The sequence below is a fragment of the Artibeus jamaicensis genome, unplaced genomic scaffold, assembly GCF_021234435.1.
Source record: "Artibeus jamaicensis isolate MK-2021 breed Jamaican fruit bat unplaced genomic scaffold, CSHL_Jam_final contig_490, whole genome shotgun sequence".
In the NCBI taxonomy this organism is placed as follows: Eukaryota; Metazoa; Chordata; class Mammalia; order Chiroptera; family Phyllostomidae; genus Artibeus; species Artibeus jamaicensis.
The window spans coordinates 1,181,618-1,190,555 of record NW_026521861.1 but is presented as its reverse complement, the minus strand read 5'-3'; the positions used below and the strand labels follow the sequence as shown (position 1 = coordinate 1,190,555).

At 61.0% G+C, this 8,938-nt stretch overlaps 1 protein-coding gene across 1 annotated transcript; it reads left to right on the top strand.

Annotated features, from left to right (window-relative positions):
* Window positions 1-616: 616 nt before the first annotated feature.
* On the top strand, window positions 617-2,159 carry LBX1 (ladybird homeobox 1). Its single transcript, XM_037159359.2, has 2 exons — window positions 617-941; window positions 1,642-2,159. Exons 1-2 carry the CDS (start codon window positions 617-619, stop codon window positions 2,157-2,159), a joined length of 843 nt encoding a protein of 280 aa, XP_037015254.2.
* The last annotated feature ends 6,779 nt before the right edge of the window (window positions 2,160-8,938 follow it).

Here is an 8,938-nt window from a genome sequence, read left to right as displayed (position 1 = left end):
AAGGAGAGAGACGGGGGGAGCGCAGAAGAGAGAGAGAGGGAGGGAGGGAGAAAGAGAACAGGAGAAAAGAGGACAGAGGGAAAGAAGAGAGGAGAAGGACAGGGAGAAAGAGAGAGAGAGAGAGAAGTGCCTCTGCATATAATTGATTACTCCTCGATCAAGGCTAACTTGTTAGCAATAGTCGATTGCCCCATCTCTCCGCCTCCCCTCGCAGTACGGGATCGGCGCCCTCGCCTCGGCTCTTCCAACTGCTGCTTCCAGGACCCGGGGCCAGGAGCCGCCGCGGAGCCACCTGACACCTTTAAATAGCACCAGGGCAGGCGAAACTGGAGCCCCGTGCGGCGCACCCCGGCTCGGGCCCCGGATTTCTGGAAGCCCCGGAGGAGGCAGTGCCCGCGTCAGCGCCCTCTTCCCGGGGCCCAGTGCAGCTCTGCTCGCCTCTGCCGCTGCGCTAATCCGCCCCGCGCACGGCCGGCGCTCGGCCGGCGCCCTGCCCGGCGGGGCCTCCTTCACGTCCGCCGCTGCCTCTCTCCCGCGCCGCCGGGCGCCCGAGCTGCCCGCGGGCTGGGTCCCCGCGGCCCGAGCCGCCCCGGCCGGGCCCCCAAAAGAGGCCGAGATGACTTCCAAGGAGGACGGCAAGGCGGCGCCGGGGGAGGAGCGGCGGCGCAGTCCGCTGGACCACCTGCCGCCGCCCGCCAACTCCAACAAGCCCCTGACGCCGTTCAGCATAGAGGACATCCTCAACAAGCCGTCCGTGCGGAGAAGTTACTCGCTGTGCGGGGCGGCGCACCTGCTGGCCGCGGCGGACAAGCACACGCCGGGCGGCTTGCCCCTGGCGGGCCGCGCGCTGCTCTCCCAGACCTCGCCGCTGTGCGCACTGGAGGAGCTCGCCAGCAAGACCTTTAAGGGGCTGGAGGTCAGCGTCCTGCAGGCAGCCGAAGGTAGGTGCTGCCACTAGATTCCCCTACGCCCAGAGCCCAGCTTCCCGTGCCCAACGCACTTTATGCCCTCTGCCTCTGCCCTCCTTCTCCCCCGCCGGCCGTCAGGGCCCTCCAGCCGAAACCGCTACCGCTACGAGTGGAGAGGGGTGGGACAGGACCCAGACCCTATTTCCTAGGGACCTCGGGATAGGCCAGAAGTGACCAGGAAGGGATGGTGGAAACACAAGCTCTCTCTGTAGCCTGCCTGCTCTGCCTGACTCCCCCCTGTTCCCAATGGCCTGGGCACTCTTAGTCCTGTTCCGGGGATGAGGAATGGAGAGCCTTTTGCTGCGAACTTTTGGGGAAGGGTAGAGTTGTGGTCCTTGTGAAGAGGTGGAGCACCAACATGCATACAAAAGTCGGAACGTCCCTGTCTGGCTCCTTCCTGCTCTAGCAACCTTGGGTCTTTCAAACCAACTCTTGGGGGGCGGGGATGGGGGAAAGAGAACAAAACAATTTTTTTCTAGGGACTTCCGGTAGAAGAGAGACGGGGGAAGAGGGTTTGCCATTGACGAGGTTGGCTTTAGTCCGGGAAGCCTAATCGAAACCGAGAAGGGAACTGTGGCAAACCGCAGGCCGGACGAGCCTAGGTGGGCTGAGCGAGAGACGGGGTGGGGTCTCTTCTTCCCTGGCGCAAGCCTATACTATGGTTTCCTCGCAGGCCGAGACGGGATGACCATCTTTGGGCAACGGCAAACCCCCAAGAAGCGGCGAAAGTCCCGCACGGCCTTCACCAACCACCAGATCTACGAGTTGGAGAAGAGATTCCTCTACCAGAAGTACCTGTCCCCTGCCGACCGAGACCAAATCGCGCAGCAGCTGGGCCTCACCAACGCTCAGGTCATCACCTGGTTTCAGAATCGGCGCGCCAAGCTCAAGCGGGACCTGGAGGAGATGAAGGCCGACGTGGAGTCCGCCAAGAAACTGGGCCCCGGCGGGCAGATGGACATCGTGGCGCTGGCCGAACTGGAGCAGAACTCGGAGGCTGCCGGCGGCGGCGGCGGCTGCGGCAGGGCCAAGTCCAGGCCCGGCTCTCCCGCACTCCCTCCGGGCGTTCCGCAGGCCCCGGGCGCCGGGCCCCTGCAGCTCTCGCCCGCCTCCCCGCTCACGGACCAGCCAGCCAGCAGCCAGGACTGCTCGGAGGACGAGGAAGACGAAGAGATCGACGTGGACGATTGAGCGGAGCCCAGAATTTGCCGCGGCACGGGCCCTCTGGAGCCGTAGGCCTGCAGCCTCCCAGGCCGGACCGCCGAGGGGAGCTGGGACCTCCTCTGCAACTCCCGCCTTCTCCCCTGTCCCTGGCCCAGACTGGGCTCCCAGCAGCCGCCTCTTCCCTCTCGAAGCAATAAACCCCGGCTGGGCCGGCCGGCCGGGCCGGCCGCTGCGAGTAGCCTCCCGCAGACCGCCCGGGGAGCCCTTGCCGTGCAGTTCTGTGTGGCTTCTATATAAATATTTAAACCTCTATAGCGGGTTCTTCCCACCGCAGCCTGCCTTTTTTGTTTCTTTTTAATTTTTTTTAAAAGATCTCGGAGGTTTTCATGTTTTCAAAGCTCTTAGGCTGCCAGGTTTGCTCAGGGCGAGGCGGAGCCGAGGGTAACGGACACCGAACCCCCGCGGTCTGGAAGAGGGGGCCGCCCGACTGTTTCGATTTTTCTCTGCATGTGGCGAATGCACCGGCCCTCTCCCTCCTTGCCTCCCCGGGCCTATTGCAGTTGACTTCTTTTATTTTCTTCTGCATCCCACGTCAGAAGCGGCTGAGGTGGGCAGCGGGGGCCTGACTTGCAAGTTTCAAATTGATCTTTTCCTCCTCCCCTAAAAGAAGTCTCTTTCTGATGCCATTTCTGCCTCCCAGGATCCACTAGTGCGCTATTTTTAAGATTCCTCTCCACCGTCTCTCTCGGTTTTCTTGGGCCGACTGCTGGGGTCCGGGTCTTAGGGACAAGATGGGGAAATCCAGCCAACAAACCAACCAACGAAAAAGGAACCCAAAGCCCTATAATTATTTTTTACTCTTTTTAGAATTTTTTTGCATGTGACAGAGACTGAGAGGAGGCCAACCTAAGTCCTCACCCCACCTCCTCCACGGCTCTGGGTCTGCCTCCAACGCCCTGCTCCTCCGCGGACTTGGCCAGACAAGGTGGCCAGATGAGGGTGGGTCCCAAGTGCTCCTTCCCTGCTCCTGCCCTGCCTTCTCCTCCCCCGACTGTACCCAAGGCCTCTTTCTCCAATAAATAAAGTCTTTGCCATTTTACTAGAAGCGGTGGTGACCGTGTCTAAATGATCGGGCCCTTTTCAGGAAAGCGATGGCAGGCCCAGGAGCTCGCTGCTGCTGGTCGCCGGCGGCCGGGCCTTGGAGATTTGGAGGAGTTTCAGGGCAGGCGTGAGAATGAAGGGTGAGAGGGGAGCAGCGGGAGGAAGCGTTTCTGCCTGTAGACACGCGGCAGGCTCCAAATGAGGTGGGACATGTGAGACAAGTAGGCTTCGTCAGGTCAGGGTAAAAAGCGGGCGTGCAATGCTGAGCACAAGTGCGTCTTCAGCACTTGCCTATTAATTTGCCTAAGGCAAAGGGCGGGGAGGGACTTGCCCCAAGGTTCGTGCACCCTAACCGGGACCCAAGGACATTCTTCCTGCGCTCCCTGGGGCCTGGCTAAGTCTCGGGTGAGTGGCAGGTGTAGCTCAGCCAGATAGCAGGGTGGGGTCTGAGGGCTCCTGAGTTTCGGTTCTGCCGGAGGGCCTCACGCTTGGGGGAGGAAGAAAAATGAGGCTGAAGGCACCCACCAAGGGACTGGCTGAATCGCGAACCCAGGCAGGGGGATGTGAGCCCAAAGCGCCTGAGAGTTGGGATGAATTTCTAGTGACATTCACAAATTCTGGGTCCCGAACTCCGCCGGGGGCAGAGACATCAATCTCCCCAGGACCCTCTGGGGTCCCCGCGCCCAGAGTGGGGCTGAAGCAGGGACGGAGGCAGCTTTCACTTTTCCGGACCGAGCGGGTTTCTCTCTGGGCTTTTGTTGTCTCTGGGCTGGCGAGTGGCCGCTGTCACCAGAGGAGGGTCCCGCCTCCAGGCCGCTCAGTTCCCTGTCTCCGCAAAATTGATGTGAGAAACGCGCATCTGGTCTCGGGCAAGCGATGGGGCCCTGGGGCCTGAGTCGGGAACTGTCGCGTCCGAGAGGAAACTGAGAAACAGGGAAACAGAAAAAGAAGGGGCACAGAAACGCGCTCCGAAAGCAAAGCGAGGGAGTAGAAAGCCACAGACACGGGGAGGAAGAGGAAGAGAGAGAGGGAGAAAAGAGAGAGAGACGGGTGGGGGGGGGAGTGAGTGAGAGAGAGCGGGGAGGAAGAGAAGGTAGAGAACCGAAGAAGGAAAGAGGCGGCCGGGCGGCGTGCGGGTGTGCGGGCGTTTCTCCTGGGCGACATAAATCGCCCTCTCTCAGGATGGATGGGTCTGTAATTCGGAGCGGGGACCATGAAGGCCGGGACGAATGGACCCGGGCGGCCGCTGACAGGCGACAATAGCCGGGCCCAGCCCCCCGTGGCTCCGGGTGCGGGCGCGGCCGCGGCCCTCCGCAGCCCAGAGCGCGCCGGCGCTGGCGACCATATGGTTTTTGAATTTTCTTCACAATTTGTAGACAATTTGATGGATTAGGTCCCCGCGCGCGTCTCCCCGGCACAAAGGCGGCGCAGGGACCGCGGCGCGGCGGTCACCCGGGCATCTGCGCCCGCCGTGCGCAGCCCCCCCACTGGCCCCCGCCCTGCGCCCGGAGCCCCAGGCCGCGCGCCCAACACGCCCATGAATCCCAATGAAGCGGTCCTGGCACCTCGGGCCACTTCCCGCTTCGCGGCCCCGGGCGGGGCCTTACTGGGTCCCTTTAGGCTAAGGGCGGCGGCCCCGGGGCTGAGCCCACCCGAGATGCCGCACCCGCGGGGCGCGCGGCTAAGCAGGCGCATCGGGGCTGAGGAGAAACGGGGCCATTTATCCGCCCGTCTAGTTAAAGCGGGTTATTTGTTTGCTTCTCCGGCCTCCCCCCTCCTTTCCCCTCCCCTCCCCTTCCCCTCCTCCCCCCTCCTCCCCCTTCTGCCTTTTATTCTTTTGTCTCTAAATGGATTTAATGAGCCTGAAAAACATGACAATTGAATATACACAAGATATAAAAAATGACGAGGAAGGAAGGAAGAAGGAAAGGAAAGAAGGGAAAGAAAGAGGAAGAATTAATAAAGTAAAGGGAACGATTCATTCAATTCATCAAATGTTTATCGTGTGTCTTTTCGGTGCCAGGCCGCGCTGGGGGCGAGGGACAGAGAAGCGAATCCAGCCCAGTTCCTGCCCTCAAGGAGCTCTCAGTCCAGAGGTGGACGCGGCCTGCCGCACCCCCGCGGTCGTGGGAGGCCTGGGCCAATGGGGAAGGAAACGCGCATTTGCAGAACTCGGGAAGAGGACTTTGGGCTCCGGGTAGGGGAGTCTTCACGAAAGAGGTGGCACGGGACCCAGGCCTTGAAAGACAAGAAGGAATTCGTTGTTTTTATAGGCCAGAAAGAAGGGTCTGCGAGGGTAGGACCTGTCGTCAGCGGGAAGGGGACAGAGACGCGCTCAGTAGCCCTGGGCTGAGCCCCAGTCGGGATGCCCGGGGAGAGCGCGCCCCGAGTGCTTGGTTCCACGCAGTTGGGGGAGCGGATCTGACCTGCCCCGCAGCCTCTTAGGCTCTGCTCGAGTCCATACGGCTCCCAGGCCGCAGGCGGGCTCCCCGAGCCCCGCCGACAGCCTGTGCAGCCACTGAGGCCCAACTCCACCGGACAGAGCACTGCCGCCTGTGGCTGCTTTTCTGGCCCCAGTCCGCAACCAGGCCGCCACGCAGGCCAAGGCGGAGAGCCTGGGGCTGGGACGAGGGCGCTGGGTTTCAGCCCACCCTCTCCTCGGCAATCTGGGCTCTGATGGGAGCTGCTACCCGTGCGCGGGCCAAGGCGCTCAGACGGCCTTGGCCCCAGCCTTGGGCGCTCCCTCAGGGACCTGTAATGTGAGAGGGCCTCAAATGCAAGCGCTTGCCCTGGGCCTCCGACCTGGTGCCCGCCGGGCCTGTCCCAGGTGCGACTGTGTGTGCCGCCCGTGTGCCCTCCGTGGGAGCGGGGCGTGTGCATTATGCGCGTTATTCTCCGAGCGTGTGTGGTGTGGACCGTGCGAGAGGCTGTGGGTCCTGCGCCCATTCTCAGGAGAGGTTTGTTAAGGCTTAGGACCGTCTGGGCCGCCGGCCCTGTGCCGGGTGTCACTCTCACTGCCTGGGGCCGTTGCAGGTGAGGGAATCCAGGACCCCGGCTTCTCCGCAGACGCGCTTTTGGTTCCCGGCCGCCCGGGGGAAGGAGACCAGGCTGTGTCTTTTCCTTCCCAGTTAGGCCCCGGGGCCTCGACCCGACTCAACAATTCCCGGGTAAGGGCAGTTTCTTATCTCACGGCCTGGGACGCTGCGGCGGCGCGCGGACTGACCGGGCCCCACCGCGCCACACGGCTGGCTCGCTCTCCCCGCTCCGCCTTCCCCGGGCCGGGGGCTGGCGGGCGTTGCCCGGTGAGGCCGGGAGGCGCAGTTCCTTATTTTACGAGGTGTCGGGCCGGTGTCAGACGCAGCTCCGATAAGTAATACTCCAGTCTGAGGGACCAGAACGTGGTAATTAATCCCAAAGACTTAAGTGTATTTTAGTTCAGGAGGAAAAAAAATCACTAATTCAATCGTCCGGAAAATTGAAGTTTGATGCATGAGTCCCCCCTGAAAGGGACGGGCTGGGGCCGCGCGCCATCCCTCCGCCCCTGCCAGTCGCCACGGGGACCCCTCCTCCGCACCCTTCTGAGCTTTCAGGTACAGGGAAGTCCACTCACCCCACCCTGCAGGTCCCCAGCCACTCAAACCAGGGGCATCTTGGCTTTGCCCCCCACCCCAGTCGTCAACCCCTCTTTCTTGGGGCGCAGAAAGCGGTGGTGCTGAGAATACAGATGTCCCCTAACACGTACACCTGCCTGCACGGGGGGGGGGGGGGGGCACCAGGGGGAGCAGGAAGTGTAGGGGGAGGAGAGGGCCAAAGTGGACAGGGTCGGAGGCTGCAGAAGGCACGTGGGAGAAGGGACTGTAAACCTGAGGGAACTGGGGTCATAAGGGGCGTTGGGTGGAAGGTCGCTGCTATAAAGTGCAGCAGGACAGGTGCTGGCTTTGAGGGGTGTGGGTGGGGTTAGAATGGTGGCTGGTTGGCTGTTGTGGGAAATGGGTGCCTCTCTGGACAGTGCATGTGCTTGAAGAGGTCTCAGGCAGAGGTTGGCACCCCTGGGAAAGCTGGGAGCTTGTCCCTGAGCTGGTCCACAGGCTGTGTCTCCCAAAGGAGAGGCTGCTGGCTGTGAACAAAAGGAAAGTGAAGGTGCTGCGGCCTGATGCAGGTGCATGAGGGGGGAGCAGGACTCTGCAGAGAGGAGAACCCCCACCTCAGTTTCCTTGGAGGCCCCACCTCTGCACTTCAGGATCCAGGGCTGCCACCAGCAAGTCAGCTTGTCTCCTCCTGACCAATACCAGCCCTAGGAGAGGCCGGAGGCTGAGGGTGTGTGTGTGTGTGTGTGTGTGTGTCTTTGAAGGCATCAACAGGATGTGTCACTGAGTGTGTCAGAGATTTGTGCAACTGAGTAACTGGGCATGTGTGGCTGATTGATGGAAACAGAGTATTTCAACTGGGGGTGACTGGGGGTGTGCTGTTGTGTTTGTGTAACCGATTGTTGCAAACTAGTGTGTGCAACTAGGTGTGACTAAATTAGTGCAATGGAGAGGAAAGAAGTAAAGCTGTCAGTGGGTGGGTGTGACCAAAGAGTGAGTGATGCCCCCGGGTGTGTGATGTATTCGGGGAGCTGGTGTGAGCAGATAACTAGGAGGAGGAACATTGATGTGGAACTGAAGCTGAAGACAACAAGACTCCTGGCTCCAAACAGCTTGACCAAGCTGGCTACTCAGATTTACACTTACAGTGGGTGGGGTGGGGTGGGGTGACAGGAAGCACAAGGCCTGAAGGGAGGGGGCTCCTGAGAGAAGTGGCAGGACGGGGGGGGGGGGGGGGGGGAGTGGAAGGCCTCAGCCTGGGCATGTATCTACTCTGAGAGCAGCTGAGGCCAGTGAATAAACACTGTGTCAGTACAGACTCTGCTTCTTAGAGAACAGGCTGGGGTGGAGGATTGTCCTCTGCTGTGCTGCTGGGTGATGCCAGGCTGCCCTGCCTGCCTCCTCCTACTCAAGTGGATCCCCAGGATGAATGTTTGTCTCTAGAATAATCTGCAGGCTCACCTGTGGCCACCTGAGTACCAGGTCACCCTCAAAGGCCCCACTTTCCTAACTCGCTCAAGAGAAGTTCCTCTTTCCTGGGTGGGGGGCTCAGGCCTGCCCACGCTGGGGAGAGGGCACGTGGCGATGATATGCACGTGTGCATGCGGGGCGGATGGGTGGTTCTGCCCGCAGAGCTGAGGGTAAATGAGTCCTGCCCTCTCTGGAACCTGGTTTGTCTATGCATGCAGATTGCTGGGAGTGGGTGAGTGCATGTGGACCTGTGAGGTCCTCCGTTGGACAGCTGAGTGGGGCTTGTTGTTTGTGAGTGAGGGGGTGGGAAGGAAAATTAGTCACCTGTGAGCATGCATCCTAGAACCTGTGTGAGTTCAGTTGTCAGCATGTGTGTACAGAAGTTTGAGATGAGCTGTCACCACCTCTGGTCATGGTTGTGACATCTGAATGCACTGGATGGAGGCACTGCCAAGTGTGTGTCTGCACCCCCACCCCTGCCAAATTCAGGGGTGCAAGTCAGAAGCAATGGGTCCAGGGCTCTGTGGAGAGGAGTCCAGGGCTGGGAATCCCCTCGGCCAAGGAATGGTGGCCTTCCTTCTCCCTTCCTTGCTAGCCCCACTCCTAACACAGAGGCTGGAATGGGAAGAGGTGACCCTTCTCCTTTCT

Bases quoted from the DNA above. Each gene is read 5' to 3' on its own strand.
- LBX1 (XM_037159359.2), top strand. From the start codon at position 617: ATGACTTCCAAGGAGGACGGCAAGGCGGCGCCGGGGGAGGAGCGGCGG. The intron at 942-1,641 runs GTAGGTGCTGCC...GTTTCCTCGCAG, and splicing joins CGTCCTGCAGGCAGCCGAAG to GCCGAGACGGGATGACCATC.